The sequence below is a fragment of the Canis lupus genome, chromosome 24, assembly GCF_011100685.1.
Source record: "Canis lupus familiaris isolate Mischka breed German Shepherd chromosome 24, alternate assembly UU_Cfam_GSD_1.0, whole genome shotgun sequence".
NCBI classification, from domain to species: Eukaryota; Metazoa; Chordata; class Mammalia; order Carnivora; family Canidae; genus Canis; species Canis lupus.
Window position 1 is genome coordinate 27541277 of NC_049245.1, and position 19497 is coordinate 27560773.

At 37.0% G+C, this 19497-nt stretch overlaps 1 protein-coding gene across 9 annotated transcripts in view; it reads left to right on the forward strand.

Annotated features, from left to right (window-relative positions):
* RALGAPB (Ral GTPase activating protein non-catalytic subunit beta) overlaps window positions 1-19497 on the forward strand; it is an 83140-nt gene that overhangs the window by 26062 nt on the left and 37581 nt on the right. For 3 of the 9 annotated variants that reach the window (XM_038572301.1, XM_038572300.1, XM_038572302.1), the window contains 15 exons: window positions 287-418; window positions 1434-1612; window positions 2664-2812; window positions 2942-3158; window positions 5383-5418; window positions 6641-6842; window positions 9627-9794; window positions 10335-10449; window positions 10828-10975; window positions 13278-13342; window positions 14547-14676; window positions 15792-15800; window positions 16472-16605; window positions 17878-18060; window positions 19286-19437. In XM_038572301.1, coding sequence (XP_038428229.1) covers window positions 287-418; window positions 1434-1612; window positions 2664-2812; window positions 2942-3158; window positions 5383-5418; window positions 6641-6842; window positions 9627-9794; window positions 10335-10449; window positions 10828-10975; window positions 13278-13342; window positions 14547-14676; window positions 15792-15800; window positions 16472-16605; window positions 17878-18060; window positions 19286-19437 — 2019 coding nt within the window. The remainder of the gene's footprint in view (window positions 1-286; window positions 419-1433; window positions 1613-2663; window positions 2813-2941; window positions 3159-5382; window positions 5419-6640; window positions 6843-9626; window positions 9795-10334; window positions 10450-10827; window positions 10976-13277; window positions 13343-14546; window positions 14677-15791; window positions 15801-16471; window positions 16606-17877; window positions 18061-19285; window positions 19438-19497) is intronic. The other 6 variants (XM_038572304.1, XM_038572303.1, XM_038572305.1 and 3 more) reach the window with 6 other exon arrangements.

Consider the following 19497-nt stretch of genomic DNA (forward strand, 5'->3'; position numbering starts at 1 on the left):
TAAATTGTATAACTTAAATTACAAAGATATATGTTACAAATAATAATTTTTAAAATAAACACATTATTCAAATGTTTAAAGGTTTTTTAAATCTTACAAAACTAGAAATCCCGTTTTTGTCTCTTATCAATGAGGGTTTTCATTTATCTTCTTTGAGGTATCATACACATGTCATCTATTTTCTTTTGTATTTCTCATCATATTTTAATGCTTAATACATATTTTAATATATTTTTCATTCTGTTAAGAAATGAACTTGGTGGTTTGCATATTTTTTGTATTCTAGATTGCTACGCTTTACATATGGTCCTTCATTTCCTCCATTTAAAGTTCCTGATGAAGATGCCAGTCTGATCCCTCCTGAAATGGATAATGAGTGTGTAGCACAGACATGGTTTCGCTTCTTACATATGTTAAGGTACTATTATTTAGTATTGTGTATGCTCTTTACTCCTATCTTAGGGCAGGAACCGTACTGTAACTTCTGTGTTGGTGCTCAGTGTGTGGCTGCTAAGTACAGCCCTCAGATGGAGCCACATTGGACAGTAGTCACATCTATATCATGTGCCTCTTGCTCTCTTGCTCCCAGCAGACTCAGGCTACCCTCAGCTGCGTTTAGTCTACACTCTAGAAGCTTGTCCCCTGTGTTATATGTAGCATTTGTTCTCTTGCCTACTGTTACATCCTGGATGATATCTCTCTCAGGACTCTGTTGCATTCTGTGGGACAGGAGAGTGCCTTGCTTCTCTATGTGACCAACACTACCTGGTCCATCTGGCCAGGAGGGCCTCTCCTCTAGTGGCCTTGTTTAAAATGTCGCTGAGGGTGATACAATAAAATTACACAGAGGGATAACTTGCTGCTTCCTGGTCTCTCTTTATAGTAATTCTATTCAGTTCAATTTTATTGCTGCTTGTTTTCTCTGTACTAGCTACATCCTTGTGTCCTATGGAACTTTTGTTCTGTTGCATACTGCCTTAATTCTTAAACCATTTCCTCTCCATATCCTCTCATTCTGGTTTGACTAGTCTCATTTTTCTGTTTGTGTATTAGTGATTCTAAATTACCCTTTTTATAAGTTAGGGATGTTAACTATTTTTTTTTTCCAGGTTGTAGTTTTTGTTTTTCATCTTTTAGTGATTTCAGTTTTTTTAAATGTCTTTTTCAATGATCATTTTCTGTTTCCTTTAAAATTAGAAAAGTCTTGGGGATCCCGGGGTGGCTCAGCAGTTTAGCGCCAGCCTTCGACCCAGGACATGATCCTGGACTCCCGGATCGAGTCCCACGTCGGGCTCCCTGCATGGAGCCTGCTTCTCCCTCTGCCTGTGTTTCTGCCTCTCTCTCTTTCTGTTTCTCATGAATAAATAAATAAAATCTAAAAAAAAAAAAAATAGGCTTTCTGTGTAATTAATTCTTTTTTCCTTTTTTGATAGTAATCCCGTGGATTTGAGTAACCCGGCCATTATAAGCTCTACTCCCAAATTTCAGGAACAGTTCTTAAATGTGAGCGGAATGCCACAAGAATTGAATCAGTATCCCTGCCTTAAACATCTGCCTCAAATATTTTTTCGTGCCATGCGTGGAATCAGCTGTCTAGTGGATGCATTCTTAGGTGAATTTTGTGTATGTTTCTAAATGTTTGGAGACCTACATGTAGATAACTCTAGAGTATGGATTTAGAAACATTATGGAAAGCCCAAAGAAAAAGATGAACAGCTTTGGTTGCAAATGACAAAGTAGGAAAAATTATTTGCAACAAATGTAATAGCTAGAACACTTCCATTGTCTTTATATAAATAGATCAAACAATGCTAAGAAAAAGAATAAGACTTGGTAGATAAATGGACAAAGGATATGAATAAGTGATTTGCAGAAGGGAAAAGTTCATTCTCCGTAGTAATCCAAGAAAATACAGATTAATATACATTAGGTATGTGTCCCTGGGAATAAAATTACACCTTTTGTGAACCATTATTTTAAACCATTTTTCACATTTTAGGAATATGAAAAGTCAATATTTTTAACCTGAAAGGCAATGATATTTTATATCTATTTTTTTAAAACATTTATGTGCACTTGTTAATACATTACATAGGTAGTATATTAGTTCAAATTAAGTTTGGCTGCCACATAACAATAAAAAATACCAATGGTTTAAGCAAGATAATTATTTTCACATATGATAAGGGCAGAGCTAGGCAGTATAGGGCTGCTATCGCTGTTCCATCATTGTGAGGGACCCAGGGCTCTTCCATCTCTTGGCTCTCCATCCTTTGTGTACTCTCTCATGGGCCATGATGGTTAAATGAGTTCCAATCCTCCTTTTCAGGAATTAGGAAAGGAGGAGAGTTTATACTTGATTGGTCCTTTTAAGAAGAGTTCCTGGAAGACCCACCCCACAGTCATCTACTTCTTTATGGTCAGAACATGGCCACATCTATCTGTAAGGGAAGCTTGAAAATGTAGTTATTTATTTTGGGTAGCCATGTCCAGCTAAAATTTGTATTCAGTAACTTAGGAAGGAAGAGTGAATGGATACTGGGAGGCAGCTAGCAGTGTCTGCTGTAGTCTGTCCTGAGCCGTCACTGGTGTTGCTTGAGGAAGATTTTCTGACCATGTGTTTGAAACTATGAAGAATAACTCCATTTGTCTTTTTCTTAAAGGCATTTCTAGACCCCGATCAGACAGTGCTCCTCCAACACCCGTGAATAGATTAAGTATGCCTCAAAGCACTGCTGTCAGTACCACCCCACCACATAACCGGAGGCACCGGGCTGTTACTGTGAATAAGGCCACCATGAAGACAAGCACAGTAAGAGTTTTCATCTCCATTATTATGCTGTATAAAGTTGCCTTTTTAATCTGCCAACCTTTTAAAAAAGTCTTTCTTTTTTCTCAAACTTTTCTTGAGTGTGGATTTATTCTTGTACTCCTCCAACAGGTTAGTACTGCTCATGCCTCGAAAGTTCAGCACCAGACATCCTCCACCTCTCCTCTGTCAAGTCCCAATCAGACTAGTTCTGAACCCCGGCCACTGCCTGCCCCTCGAAGACCAAAGGTTAACAGCATCTTGAATCTCTTTGGATCATGGTTATTTGATGCAGCATTTGTTCACTGTAAACTTCATAATGGGATAAACAGAGACAGCAGCATGACTGGTAAATATTGCTCAAGAAATATGTTATCACTTTTTTCTTTTCTTTTTTTTCTTTTTAATTTTTCCTACCTGCAAGATTAATATGTATCTTAAAAAGCTTTCTGTCTCTGACCAAGCAGTGTCTTGTGTTTAACCCCTTCCAGCTACAGTAACAAATTTTTGAAAGTTTTCCTACCTGTCCTTTATATGTCTGTCTATGAGGTTTGGCTCTTGTCTGTTTTTATTAGGCACACTTTAGGTCAGCCACTTTTTGTTGAATCAAATTGCTTTACTTAGGTGGCCTGGAAGTTCCCTTCATGTCAGCCAGGATGATAATATTGATAGAAAGAATTAAATAAAGATTTTGACCAGAAATTTATTCACAAGAAGTGTTTTCTTAGATTCTGACAGCCATTCACTTATTAGTACATAAAAAAATTAGAAAATTTCTGCCTCATGAAAAACTCTTATTCTCAGGTTTTAGTCTAGAGAACTTTATTTCAGGGCACACTTTAAAAAATACCATTTGCTCTGGAACTATTTAAGAGTGGGTGAAGAATTAATAACTCAATCCTGATATCTTCATTTTGATTTTATTACAGAAACGACCCTTTCTAAATCTGATTTATTTTTGTCATCTCACTGTTGTACTTGGAAGTAGTAGCATAGTGTGCAGGATGGGAGTGTAGGGTAGTGCAGAATATACTGGATATTTATGACATGTCTTATAGAGAATAATAATCATGGCTAGCATTTATTGAGCTGCGATAACTATGCCCAGGCACTGTGTTATATGCACTAATGAGTGTATTGGTTGTTTGATAAGAAAGCACTTTTCTGATTGGGGTTAGAAGTAGGTTGAGAGAAAAGGATGCCTAATTGCATTAGTTCATGCATCTCTAGGGAGAATATTAGTTCCAAGAATTAAAACTAACATGGTGACCATAAAGGTCTCTGTTTTCTCTCAGAAATGCATTCTTAGCTATTATGAATCATCTCAGAATTAAGGTCTATATGAGCATTATACATGTATAATCATTTTGGATGTTCTTAAATTTTTAAAATAATTTAAAAAGTCGTGAATATGAAGATATTTTGGGGACTATAATTCAAGATTGCATGTTTGAGTTTACAGATTCCTTTGTTTTCTTCAAATTCAGACACTTTATATTCTTCCATTTCCATATTTTATTTAAAAGTTTGAAATTTGTGCTTCTGTATGGATAAGTATGTACTTATGGCTAATGAAAACTTCTAGAAAACCATTTTTTGGCTTATATTTTCTTATGTTCATGTACCTTATATGTTGAGTTTTCTAAACCATGTTTATATTTGTTAATTTGTATTGTATTTTCTAGAATGAATCAGTCATGTTTTTTATTTTTATTAAGGTGCAATTTTTGTAGTATAACTTTTGGGCATCAAGCTGTTGACACTAAAATCCCTGAATCCAGAATGTCTCAATCTCCTGCCTCCTTGGTGGGCTTGCTTAAGGGGAATATACAAATCTTCTCATTCTCTAGGGAGTTTGTAACAGCTTTACTCACCCTCTTGTGCCAAAAGATAGAAACCAGAACTTAGATATGTGGTAAACCAATTCTTACTTTAACCCTGAACATTTTCCTTGGTGCGGAAAAGATAGAAGGTCCTCTTGCCCCTGTTGTGTTTGGAGATGAGAAAGGCTGTTACATTACCCAGGAGATAGGAGTGTCCTGGTATTTCACTGGGTTTGGGTGCTCTTGAGAGCTGGTCTTGAAGCCGCAGGGTGGGGGGGGGAAGGGGGCGGAGGGACGGGGAATGAACACTGTTAGTCGGTTCTCTAAGTACTGGCTGCCATCAAGGAATTCTGCCCTGCAGTTCACCTCTAACTTAAGGTCTTTGCTTCGATCAACTGGTTAGCTCAAGACTGATGCGACATTACACTGTAGTTTGCAGAAGTGGTATTGAGCTGGGAAGGGTTAATGAACTAAATTTTAATGCACGTTATCAGCAGTTCAAAACCTCAATTCTTTGTAGCTGTGTAATTTTCTTCGTTCATTGTTTTGCATGATACAAAAATCATAATTTTGGATCTGAATGCACAATTTCCTGTTTTTGAACTAGCTTGTGGTATCATAAAGCTTTTAATCTAACTTTTAAAAAGCTAAAAAGCTTCTTAACTTATTGTAAAATTTCACCATCTTTAAAGTATTTTATAATTACTGCTGTCCTTTGATTTGTTTCCATTTATTTCTATTATCTTGCAGCATCTTTTATCCAAATTCTTCTTTCTTATAAATCTTGTAAGTAGGAACCAGAAGCTTCTCCTTAATTGCAGTCATGTTTTTATTTTTTTCATAATTCCATTAAAAAATTTGATTGTCATTGTCTCTTGTAGTTTTTGCACTTGGGAAGAAAAATACTTTTCTGTGTTTTGAATGGGGAAGATTGTTGGCAAAAGCAAATTAATCTGCCTGAATCAGTCCCATTATTTCTGTACACTAGTCTGGTCATGTCATGAATTCCAGGACTTTGCACTAACTGTGTTTTGGCTTTTTTTTTTTTTTTTTTTTTTAAAGCTTTAAGCTTATTTTTCTACAGATTTAGTGTTTGATTTGTATGCATTCTGCATGTAGTGTTTTTTCAAATGTATTATTGCTGGATAGCTTATTCAGGACTAAAAATGGCTCATGGGAAGTTGCATAAAGATTTATGCTTGACTCTGCATTCTATTAAAACTATTACAAAATAATTTAAACATTTCATGTAGAGCGATAAAAGATTTCAGAGTGATTTTCAATACACTATGAAATCTTTTGTTAAAAATAAAAGCAACTTTCAAAGGGCTTCTGTTTCAGTGACAACGAATGACCATGATAATCTTTCCTACCAATCCAATTTTCTGATTTATCAACCTCAAGTTAGCTGCTGTCTGTGGTTGTTAAAATTCATTCTCATTTTGCTTGGTTGGGCGATTCTTTGGTGTGTGTTTTGGAGTTGGGTGGGTGGTGGGAATGCTCTCTCTTCCTCCCTACCCATTTCTCATCCTTACTTTGCCCTTTCCCTAAAGTATACAAACTGGCATGGGCTTGCCCATTCAATTATGATGTCTGTCTGGGGTAATAATGTAAATTGCAGTAGCTATTTTTCTTAATGTTTAAGCATCATTCTACAGGGGGAGGAAAAAGCAGAATAAATAATAGAAAAGCCAAATTCTTTGTTATATCTCTGTATGTGAATACAGATATATACAAATGTACTCTGCTGATCAAAAATTCAGTTGAAAAATGCTTCAAGTAGAATCTATTAAACTGATAATACCACTGTAAATTAATTGTTACCATTTTCAAAGAAGATTTCAGAGAGCCCCTTAAAAAAAACTAAGATATAGTTGCAAACAAAAGCATTATTGAATTCTATTTAAGTAACAATTTAATGACACCAACAATTGATCTTTGTGTCCAGGGTCCCATGAGCCTATTTGCATATTGACAAATATAATAAAACGTTCTTTTCTCTCCTCAGCCATTACAACACAAGCTAGCATGGAGTTTCGACGGAAAGGGTCACAAATGTCCACAGACACCATGGTTTCCAATCCTATGTTTGATGCAAGTGAATTTCCTGATAACTATGAAGCAGGAAGAGCTGAGGCTTGTGGGACACTGTGTAGGATTTTTTGTAGCAAGAAGACTGGAGAAGAGATTCTGCCAGCTTATTTATCCAGGTCTTAGAATTTTTTTGTTTATTTTCCCATTTATATAGTTTTGATAGTGGCTTGGTAAGGCTGAATTGAAGTAAATTTGAAGTAAAATTTGAAGTAAAATTGAAGTAAATTTTGGTCTGTAGTACTTGCAAATGTCTGTTAAGTAACTGGAATTTTTGCTTGACATTCTTGCATTTTACCTGCCTTAAGATGTTTTTTTATTTTAGAAGTAGTATTTATTTCATCATATTTGACATTTATTAACGATGGAGAGATTTGGAAGGATCACACTAATGAAATATATGTTTAGCACAGTATTAGGCACTATAGATGATCCAGAAATATTAGCTGTAAATCTGGCCTCTAAGGAGCTTATTTTCTCGAGTGAGCAAAGCCGTGTACACAGGTAACAATGATCCAGTAATAATAGGAAGTTGATAGGAGAGAGGTAGAAGTAAAGTGCTGCAGGCATTCAGAAGAAGAAGAAGCAGTACACGCTTTCCCCAGGGGTTCAGGGAGGAGATACAGAGGATGGGATGATTGTCCTGGACTTAAAAAAAAATGAGTGGTGTTTAGCCTATGTTAGGTTGAGTAGGGTCTTCTGACTTCAACCATCTCTGTGTTTGTCTCTGCCAGCCATTCAGTTGCTCAGACCAGAAACTAGGAGTCATTTTAGACTCTTCTCTTTAGAGTCTTTGTCTTTAGATGGTGAACCAAGTCCTGCCTTTCTTCTACTTAACCCTCTTTCTAATCTTTCCACTCTCTCCTCATCATGACACTTTAGACCTTGTCATTTTTTTCCTAAATTGACTTGTAGTGGCCTCCTATTTTTCTTGACTCTGTTTTGCTTTCCTGATCATTCACAAAGCTGCTAAAGTGATCAAGAAGAGCATTCACGTGTCTGTACCTGCTGGGTTCTTAGGAATGAGGATTAAAATGAATCAGAGGGGACCTAGTGCAGAATCCTAGAGGCCTGAGACAGACAGAATGGTAGATGCAGGGAGCTAATCAGGGGTATCTTACTAGGTTCTTAACTTTAAGTAACAGGAAACTCCTCGGTATGGTTTTAGCAAAATAGTAGTGAGTTATGAGAAATTATGCTATTTAATACATTCTAAGGTCAGGACATGCAGCAGGGCCTCACAAAGGGCAGGGACCAGGAATCAGAAAGTATTCAGGGAACAAAACAACTTTCCTCCTTTCTGTTTCTCTGTCTCCATGGTCTCCCAGAAGTGCTTTAGTTTTCTCTTCTCCACAGATTTTTTTCTTATATTCAATATGCTTCTGAGTTCCCAAATTCCATGGCTTTGGTATGGATGGCCAGCAGGGAAGTTAGCATTTCTGAAGCCTAATTTCAGATTCCTGGGAAAGAGGATCTGATTAATCAAGTGTCTTCTGTTCTAGTCAGCTACAGCTGTGAGGGAGGGGTCACACGGAGTGCTGGAGCTCATCCCTTGTGGTGGGGGCATGGTCTCAAGAGGGAGGCTCTGGGCTGGTGATATACCCTGAACAGTACCAATGGCAATAAGGCTATGACCATGTGCTTTCTGTCTGGCCCATAAGACTGGACGGGTGGAAGTATGAGCAACCGAAAGAGCAGATTTGTTAGAGGGCAAGTGATGAACTTAGTTGTGAAACTGTTGAACTTTAGATGCATGTAGGATATGAATCAACAAATCTTTATTAATTTCCTACTGTGTGCAGACAGTGTGTGTGTATAGGAAGTACTAGAGTAATCAGTACATGTTATCAATAATCAATAATTAGACATGCCCTGCCTTCAGGCATCCAACACACTTTTGGCTAACAGATCTGGGGCTCAGTTGGGACGCATGGGCTAGAGATTCATTTGATTATATTCAGTGGCTTAAACCCAGGTTAGCATGAGAGAGAGCTTAGAGGGTGGAGCATGACAGCCTGATGGACACCAGTATAGGAGGCAGGAGGAGTAAGAGGGTCTGTTATGGGAAATAACTTCAGGGGTCACAGAAGGAAAAGAAGAGAAGAAGGGAGTAATTAAAGGGTTGAATACTTTAAAAAGGCAGATTAAATTAAGACTTAGACATGTCATCTGGATTTAGCAATTGAGAGGCCGTTGGTTATTTGCTGACATGGTTTCAACTGATTTCTAGAAAGAGAGGCTAGATGGCAGTGTGCCGAATAGCGACCAGGAGGTGAGGGAGTTGTTTCCGAAGAGGTTTGTGGAGAAAAGTGCCTCACAGTAGTAGAATTCACAGATATAGTTGCTTTTGAATGATGGAAGATTGAATACTTAGTTGATTGGGGGTTAGGAAAGGAGGCTAAAAAAAGGTAAGCTTAGGTATATCCCTAAAAGACTCACCTCCATGTGTGGTGGTGAATGCAGGGTTGAATGAGGTTTCTTTCTTTAATTGATGGAGAAGGGGAAAAAGACACAATATACACTTTTTTTTTCCTTCAGGAATTGGGAAATGTTGCAAAATTTTACTAATATGGAATTTAGTTCACTAATTCCTCTATTTACTGATAATTTCTGCAGCCATTTGTCTTGTTTTGGTGGTTTCATTTGCAGGCACCTATAACTGAGTTGCAAGGCTTAGCACTTGAAGGAGGTCTAATAGACGTGAATCTTTTTCTCTTTTCATTAGGAAAAATTATTGGTTCATAGTATATTTGCTTTTGAATTATTCTAACTCCAGTAATACCTTTTAAAGGATAGAAGTAGTGAAGAGTGGAAATAGACTTTCAGATTACTGTAGAAAATATTAATAATTATGAAAACAATTGATCAGCAGTTTATTTAAAATTTTTTTCTTGCTTTCCTAGATTTTACATGCTTTTAATTCAAGGTTTGCAGATAAATGATTATGTGTGCCATCCTGTCTTGGCCAGCGTTATTCTAAACTCCCCTCCTTTGTTCTGCTGTGACTTGAAAGGGATTGATGTTGTGGTTCCTTACTTTATTTCAGCTCTTGAAACCATTTTGCCTGACAGGTAAGCTCTCACTCTGTACTAGCATATCACTTGTTGGGTTTGGCTTGGTCTGTTTTGGTGCTTCCTTCCCAGTTTCCTAATTTATCTGTGTGGTTGTCTTTATAGCCCAAGGGAACTCAGGTCACATTATGTGAGCATAGAGCATCCAGATACATCTAACCCCTGATTTTATTTAGTTCTAATTTGTCCATGGGCATGTTGAATCCCTTTTGGACTGGTCTAGAGGGCTAAGAGCAACCCCAGCCCAGAGGTCCTACTTTTATAGAGTAGATCATGCACGTAGAATCAATCAATCAGATTCTAGTTTAATTCTATAATAGTTTAATGTAGAAATTCACACACACAGACACACACACACCCTAGAGAATATAAACTCAGCAGAAAGTAGTTACTGCATTCTTTATGAAACCAAACCCAGTTGTGAAAAATTGACATAATGTGTATTTGGCAAAAAGCTAAAAACATACTTTGGTTTGGAAATACCAATAGCTATTTCTTTCTTTCTTTCTTTTTCTTTTTTTCTTTTTTTTTTTTTGGCAGAGAACTCTCAAAATTCAAAAGCTATGTAAATCCAACAGAATTGAGAAGATCTTCCATTAATATCCTCCTTTCTTTATTGCCCCTCCCTCATCATTTTGGCACAGTCAGATCTGAGGTAATGTTTTACTAAAGTTCTTCATATTCTATATTCTGTTCTGTGTGCTTATTCAAGTCAAATTTTAAAGATGGAACATGAGCTTTTTAAAAACTTTTTTTCAGATTATTTCAGACAAATCAATAAAGTTGATTTGTTGTGGTATTTATTCTATCAGCCAGCCAGCATGCCTTGGTCTGCCATTTCAAGTGGTGATAACTAGTGACAGCTAATTAACATGTATTGTGTGAGTTAGTGCAAGACTTAATTAGCACAGTGGCTAACTAGACAGATTGAAAGCCTCGCTTGTTAGCCTGGTCTCTTTGTCCAGTGTAACAGTTTCCACATGGGCATAGTGCACCACAACAGTTGATGTTGAATATTATGTTTCTTCCATAGGTGGTCCTGGAAGGGAAGTTTAGTAATGATGACAGCTCTTCATATGATAAACCAATAACTTTTTTGTCCCTGAAGTTGAGACTTGTGAATATACTAATAGGTGCCTTGCAAACGGAAACGGACCCCAACAACACTCAAATGATACTAGGTTTGTGTTCATATTTTCTTGTAGGTGAACCCATATACTGTTGACCCCAGGCGTGCTTGGAAGGCAGGGTCAGTGTTGGAGCCCGAGTCTAATACAGCTCTACTTAACCAGAGGCAGAATTTGTTTGCTTTTATATGCGAAAAAGTTTAAAAAGGTTAGATGAGGGAAGGGGAAAGCGTTAACAGTTGTCTTAGGGGGTCATTTTTGCTTAGTCTTATTTGTGTTATTTTTCTCTTTCCTCACTCCTCCTCTCCCCATCTCCCCTTTTACTCTCCCTGTCTCCTCTTTCCTTCCCTCCTGTATATCTGCATTCTCCTCTGCCTCCTGCCTGTTATGTCCATGGGGAACATTCTTGAGATGGGTGTAATTCTGGAAGCCATATCAGAACCCTGCCAGGAGGAAACTGAGGAGTAGCTGCTGCTGTGCTTCCTTCCTTTTTCCTTCATGTTCTCTGTTGGTTTCCTGATCATACTGATTCTCTTAAATCACTCTTAAATGACTCTTTATCATTGTGGCCATTGCCATATTTCAGGCTTCCATGATTTTTCAGCTTGATTACTACAACTGTCTCTTTCTGTACTTAATGGCTTTTCATCAAAGCCAGGACATGGTCCTAGGTACAGGTGCTCTGAGGAGAGCACTAAAGAACTGAGTGGCATGGCTTTCATCCTGGAGCAAGTCTTATTGAAGAAATTAGTATATCCTCCAAAAGTGTCAGATAATGACAGAGGGTAGGGCCGATTGCTTATCTTGTTCAGTGTCTTCAGTGTTGAGAGAAGACACCAAATGAGCAAGGAAGAATTCATAGGGAGAAGTGAAAGTTAAATTTGATATTGTAGGGCAGAATTTGAATAGGCAAAAAGGAGGCTAGGATTTCATTTCAGGAGAGGAAATGTCATGGCCAAAGAATTGGTGATGGCAGGAGTAGTTGGAATGAGCGTTCAGGAAGTATAGTATGGTCTTCAGTGAGAAGATGGAGTAAGTGGGGAAGAATAAATCCTTTCATTCTATAAGAGTTGAAAGAACAGAGGCTAAACCTTGCTATGAGAGAACCTCCAAGTTGTAATGTTTTAGGTCATTCAAATAATGTATCACTTGAAATCAGATAATTTTCTACAAAGTCGTTACTTAGTTTTGCCTCACCCTTGTTCTGAAGAGTTCCCTATGTGCATTTCAAGGAATAGTCAATTATCATTTCTTGCCATAGATTGCCAAAGCTGTGTCTGTCCTCTCCTTACCCATTGTGGACAAGAGTACTCCTGCCCTGAGATGAGAAGCAGTATAGCTAGGCTCACTGTCTTATATCTGTTCTAGTCTTTCTAGGGTTGTAAATTCCTTGATAGTAAATATGTGCAGCTCACCTTCAGAATATGCAGCCAAGGGTAGCCCTGAACCATATGGATTTAATCAGTCTTAAAAAGTAATCTGATCAGGAACACCTGGGTGGCTCAGTTGGTTGAGCTTCTGACCGGTGATTTCTGCACAGGTCATGATTTCATGGGTTGTGGAATTGAACCCTGCATCTGGTCCCCAGGCTTTGTGCTCTGTGGGGAATTGGCTTGAGATTCTTCTCTGCCTTTGCCCCCTTTCCCCACTCATGCTCGCTCTCTCTCTCTCTCTCTTTCTCTTCCTCTCCCTCAAATAAATAAATTTTTTATAAAAACAGTATGGTCAGAAAGATATAGCTGTGATTTTTATTTTGTGATTTCTTTTATTTCTAAAAGAATATGATCTGTTTTTTAAAAGTATTCTATAATATTTTTCTTCGTTTTTATTAGCCTTGAAATTGAGATGTCTACAATCGTTTTAAACACCAATTTAAAAATACCTGATAGTGGTCATGTTTTTATATAGTTAAGTTTGGGCTTCAGACTTATTTTAGAAAATGTAGTTTTAAAACTTTGAGGGCAGGGACACCTTGGGTGGCTCAGTGGTTGAGCGTCTGTCTTTGGCTCAGGGATCTGGGATCGGGTCCCACATTAGGCTCCTTGCACAGAGCCTGCTTCTCCCTCTGCCTCTGTCTCCGCCTCTCTCTCTGTCTCTCATGAATAAATAAATAAGATCTTAAAAAAAAAAAAAAAAAAGAACCTTCAAGGCAGATCAGAATTAGGGCATTTCTAAAGAGTGTGTTGGTTTTTTTTTTTCATGCCAGTCAATGGATTTATTAGTAATTTTATGGATATTTCAGGAATAGTCAGCTAAAATCATATTCTTATCTCTGGTGTTAATTGAGATAGTTTAGTCATTTTAGTAGTCTTGTCCTATATTTAAATAATTTTTTTTTTTTTTTTTGCTGTTACAGGGGCAATGTTAAATATTGTTCAAGATTCAGCACTTTTAGAAGCCATTGGTTGCCAAATGGAGATGGTAAGAAGCATACCACATGTAATCTGTCAGATAATAACAATACCTGATTTTATGTAAATTGCATTCCAAAATGTCTGTCCCTGTGATTTTTAAAGGCATTTGTTTGTAAATGCAGCTCAATGATTCAGAAGGATCCTATTTTAAAATGTATGTTTTGAGGTTTCTTACCGGTGCTTCCTCAACCATTTGTCAGGTCCCTGGGAGATTCTGCATGAGACTAATTTCAACTAGATGCAGTCTTTATTTCTGGACAGTTTGCACTTAAAGCTCTTAACTTCTTTTGCTGTGTTGGTGAACTGGCTTTAGTAATCTAGGAAAACCCTCCCTATTCCATAATTCCTTCTATCCCTAGTAGATCTAACACTGGCTAGAAACAAGCATCAAGTTTATTCTTTTTCATCTCATGAGCTCTTTTAGCTCCTTTAGACCAAATTCGAAGGTCCCCCAAAACACCAGTACTTCCAAATTAAAAAACTTCCCAGAGACTCCCACTGCTCCCTGCTTCTGGCTTCAGGATATGTGATCCCCATGCTTAGAGTAGAGGCAGGAGAGTGGGGAAATTAATATGTTGGATATAGAGCTGGGTAGATATGGGATGAGTGATCAAATTATTATTAAGGTAATTATATTCCCAATAGGTGGCTAATAATAATCAGCTGATCTGGATATAATGAATTTTGTTTATATGGGGAAAAATGAGAGAAATCTTTAACAGATACCTTTCTTAGCTGCTATACATATAGGAGTTAATCTTTATACTAACCATGATATCATTTGTGTTATATAACTACATTTGAAAGTTATTATTGTTTGTTTATTTGTGTTTTCTTAAGATTGTACTCCTGTTCTGAAATTTTGCTTAGGAGGCCCTAGGGTAATTCTTTAAGGGCCCAGAGTCATTAGCTAGTTAAGTCTAGTGAAAATAGGAAAGGTCTTGGGCTGGCCCTTTGTAAACAGCAGCAAAGAAGACTCCAGAATAGACATCCATAATCATCAGACCCTTAATATCCTTCAGTAGATGGTGTCTCTGAAGAAACACCACTAGTAGTTTTAATCTCTTGTCAGTTTTTATCTGTGAATCCGTTTGTGCTACTTAGTTGGCCCATTCCCTTTTATCAGCATGACTTTTAATGACTGACTTCTATCTGTGCTTGTCAGTTTTGGATGTAGCCCTCAAATACTTGATTCATTTTTATTTGACTAGGGTGGTGGAGAAAATAACCTGAAGAGTCATAGTCGTACTAATAGTGGTATTAGTTCAGCAAGTGGTGGAAGCACAGAACCCACAACTCCTGATAGTGAAAGACCTGCTCAAGCTCTCCTAAGGGATTATGGTAAGCCATGTTTGTTTGTTTGTTTGTTTGTTTTTGAAATCCAAAGTTCATTGAATAACTTTTAATGCCCAGATATATAAAACAAAATCTTTTTAAACAAAATTTTAATGTTCATAATTTTAATGTACTTAAGTATAATAGATTATTAGTCTGAAAGATTTTTTAAGAGAAAGCAAACCTTTTAAAATTAGCTCTATAACTTTTAGTAGCTAGATTTTGGATAGTTTATTAGATTTTATAAATGATTATAGTGAGTGGTCAGAAAATCTCTATATTCTGTATCAGATACTGGTACTGCAGAGAAATAGGATGTCCTCTGCCTCAGGATGACAGAGCTAGCCAGCACATCAACTACTGGTAGTGTGATAAGTGGAGTAGTAAAATATACATTAGATGGAACCCAAAGGAGAGAGTCTTTGTGTTTAAAAACTATAAATGCTACTATATACAACTGGTTAGATTTTTCAGTCACAAATTTTAAGTGAAAGTAAGGAAACATTTGCTAGTAGAGAGCATCCTATTCAGTTATGGCTTCTACCCTTGGCAATTACTTTTATGGGTTCTTTGAATTTGTGGGTGCCTTTGTATTTTTACACATAATTATTAATATTGTATTGAATCTGTGAGTGCTAGTCTGATTTGACTGGAATGAAATCTAGATCCTTAGATGTGAATTTAATTTTTTAATTATCTGGAGAATTCATGAGCCTAGGAGTCCAAGCATGTTTAAATTTGGGTTAAGTATCCTTGAGCATATCAGATAACATCAGGTCATTGTGTGGTTATTCAATAAATTTAGATATTACATTTATAAATAAGCTATTTAAATTGTTACCTTATTCATTATGTTCATGGATTTAAGTGTATTATAGGTGAAAATTTGTTTTTCATGCTTTCTAAAACATTTTTAAACTAAAAAACTTTTGAATTATTGTATGTGTTCTAACATGAATGTTTGAAGTGATTATTGTTTGTTTCAGCCTTTTGAACTGGTGTTAGTTCTCCTTGTAATGTCATAGTTTTTATTAAGAAATCCAGATTTGTGTTAGTGTCGCATGAATGTCTCTCTTTAATGATCATTCCTTTTTCTGTTGTCACTGCCCTCTTTCTGATAGGATCGACAGGTATAATGTCCCTAAAGCTTCCTTTATAAATTCCATTTAAATTTGTCCTTATTTATTATTAGCTAAGTAGTAATTACATTTAAATGTAGAACTGGAGGCCATATAAATACATGGTGACTTGGTTATTTACTTTTTTAAGAAGTATTAAAGTAGCTTTAGAGAATTAAATGTTAAAATGTGTTTGAAAAGGCATTGCATGTGACTTTTGATAGTTTAAATCCTAAAAATAATTTCAACAGATGTTTTGGGATAGTCCTAGCATCTGAGGAGATTCTAAAATGTGAATTATTTTTTCTATAAAATTCTGAGGAAATAATTGATAGCCTTTTCATTGTTTTTATGAAAATATAACTATGAGTTAATTAAGAAATTCTAAAATTTATATTATTATAAGAATGATACTGAACTGCCAAATCCTAGTGGATGTCTGTATAAAAGTACCTGAGCTGGGAGCTAGAAGCTGCTTTGGTCCAGTGTGTGTGCCCTGTGCACTGTTGTTTAGTCAGGCTTGATACTCAGGCCAGTGGGGTGGGGAGCATAGCACTGTGTGGGTGCCCGTCGTGCTCACTGTGGCTGCTGTGGTCTGTGCCTGGTGGAATGCTGTGCTTCTCGTTACTAATGCTTAGTTGTTTTCCCTCCCTGTGGGATGTGGCATTGGGGTTATATCCTAGCTCTTAATACAGATTCAGCTGCTGGGCTCCTGATTCGCAGCATTCATCTTGTCACCCAAAGACTCAACTCTCAGTGGCGGCAAGACATGAGCATATCACTGGCAGCGCTGGAGCTCCTCTCTGGCCTGGCAAAGGTGAGAAGGACAGTCCTTTTATTTTAGCCCAACAGCTTTAGACCATGACTCTTTTTCCTGTATCTCCCAACTCCTTGGTACGGGTATCACAGTGTTGCTTATACTCAACATAGTTTGTATCCAGAGTGTGCAAAAATGAGCCTCCAAGTGAAATTTTACAAAATGAACTTTACTTCTTTTAATAGGTTGAAAGATTATGAATAATACTTTTGCTGTTAAGTTACAGGAAACATTTCAATCTTCCTATTTATTTGCATATGCTAATAGAATACTTGTTGATTTTGTATTTGCTTATAATACCCTTAAATTTCCAACATGACATTTGGTGCTGTTGTAGGATCATATGATTTGGATAAATACATATAAAAATGTACATATGTCTCAAAAATGTTTGTGCTGAGTAGAAGAAGCTAGATCCCTTCCCCTCAAAAAGAATACAATACATATAATTTTATTTGTATAAAACTCTAGAAAATGCAGATTAACCTGTATTGACAGAAAGCAGATCAGTAGTAACATAGGAGGGGGCATAAAGAAGTGGAAGAAAGGATTAGAAAGGTGCATGAGGATATTTTGGGGGGTGATGGGCATGTCTGCTATTTTGATTGTGGTGATATGATAGTTCACAAGTGTATATTTATGCCAAAATTTATAAAATTGTTCACTGCAAATATATGTAGTTTCCTGTATGTGAATTATACCTCTGAGCAGCTAGCTACACAGAACTTTATAGCCCATAGAGCATCACCGCAGCATTGGGTTATAGGGCTTAAGAAATGTACACATGTTGCATTGCCAGCTATTCTTTTGATATCTAGCAATGATGAATAGGTGCATCTAGGAGTTTAAAACGGTTTTAGCCAATGAAGAAATATGCTAAAATGAAATAACTGTTGTAGAGTTTGAAAAATGTCCTCTGATTTTATAGAGTATTATGTGATAATTTATCTGAAATATTGTTTCTCTGTATAAATAATATTTTATTTTTAAGATATATTTATTTGAGAGAGAGAGGGAGAGAGAATTTCAAGCAGGCTCTACCCGCAGCACAGAGCCCCATCTGGGCCTTGGTTGTAAACCCTGACCTGAGCCACAATCAAGAGTTGGACACTTAATTGATTGAGCCACCAAGGTGCCTCTATATAAATAATATTTTAAAAAGCAAAGTTTTCTGTGGTGTATTACTGTGTCAGAAAGGCCAGGCTACAGTGAAGATACTGTGAAATTGGTACAGTTTCTGGCTAACTGTGTTCCCCATATGAATATGCTCAGGTGAAGGTGATGGTTGACTCGGGAGACCGGAAACGAGCCATCAGTTCTGTGTGCAGCTACATCGTGTACCAATGTAGTCGGCCAGCTCCTCTTCACTCCCGCGATCTGCACTCCATGATAGTAGCAGCTTTTCAGTGTCTCTGTGTCTGGCTGACAGAGCATCCTGATATGCTTGATGAAAAGGTTAGTTTACTAGATCTTATTTTTAATTTTTTAAAAAAAGATTTTATTTATTTATTCATGAGAGACACAGGCAGAGGGAGAAGCAGGCTCCACACAGGGAGCCCCGTGTGGGACTTGATCCTGGGTCTCCAGGATCATGTCCTGGGTCGAAGGCAGACACCCAACTGCTGAGCCACCCAGGCGTCCCAGTTTACTAGATCTTAAAAGAGGAAGGAGAAAAAAAAATGTATGTTGGGAAAATGCCTCCTAAAAGAGAATATTTAAATACAATATTGCATACTTTAAACTGAATATACTTGTTATATTTTGATAGAACACTTGTCCTTTTGAGCACAACTCAAAATTGTCATCATGCTTGTATTTGGTTGCAAATTAACCCATAGAGAAGTTCTTTTGAAAGATAGAGCCTTGACTGATTTATCTGAACTATCAAGAATATTCTTTCTTGAAAGGATGTGGTAGCCTCAGGATGGTCAGAAGGCACTTTGATCACCCATTGCCAAACTTCAAAGGGCAGTTGGTAGCCAGGCTGCAACCCTAGAGCATAGCTTGATGTAAAGGTTTGCCTGTATGTAAAAATTCCATTTCACATGTTTTCCACTTTCAGGTAGGCCCAGATATCCCAGATATCTAGGCTGATTTCCTTTGCCATTGTTTTATTTAATAATTTCCTTATATGGAGGCAGGCAGTTATGAAGAATTCATAGTATAAGTAAGAGATATCAGGCTCGTTGAATATTTATGGAGAGCTTTATATCGTTTATAAAATAATACTGTTGATTAAATCTTAGTTATTTTCTTTATGGCTTCTAATGTTATGGTACCAAGAATTGCTTAAAAATGTCAGTAACTGATGAACTTCCTTTTGGACAATCTAATATGTCTTATTAAACTACCCCGGGTTTAGCTGAATTACTGTTCTGTCTCTTTAACTTGGGCTTTCTTGATCCTATAGTCTGTGGTAATTTTATAAGAATTATGACTGATAAGATTGAATTAGATTTATCATTAATTATTATCTAACTTAACACTCAAATTCATTTCTTTAAAGAGAAATTGGGGGGCAAAGTTTATTATATTATTGTGAAATTAACATACACCTATTAAAATGAGAAGGAAGCTTGAGCCCACCAGCCAAAACAGAACCACTGTTAGCATTTTGATGTACTTATCTTCTCACAAGATAGGTATATTACAAAAACTGATTTGCTTCTCCTGCTTCTAGGACTGTCTTAAGGAAGTATTGGAGATTGTGGAACTGGGTATTTCAGGAAGTAAGTCCAAGAACAGTGAGCAAGAGGTCAAGTACAAAGGAGATAAGGAGCCAAACCCTGCATCTATGAGGGTAAAGGATGCTGCTGAAGCCACTCTAACATGGTATGAAAGTGACTGCACAGGGATTGTGCCTGGCAGTTAGATGGGGTTAGCTATGATCCA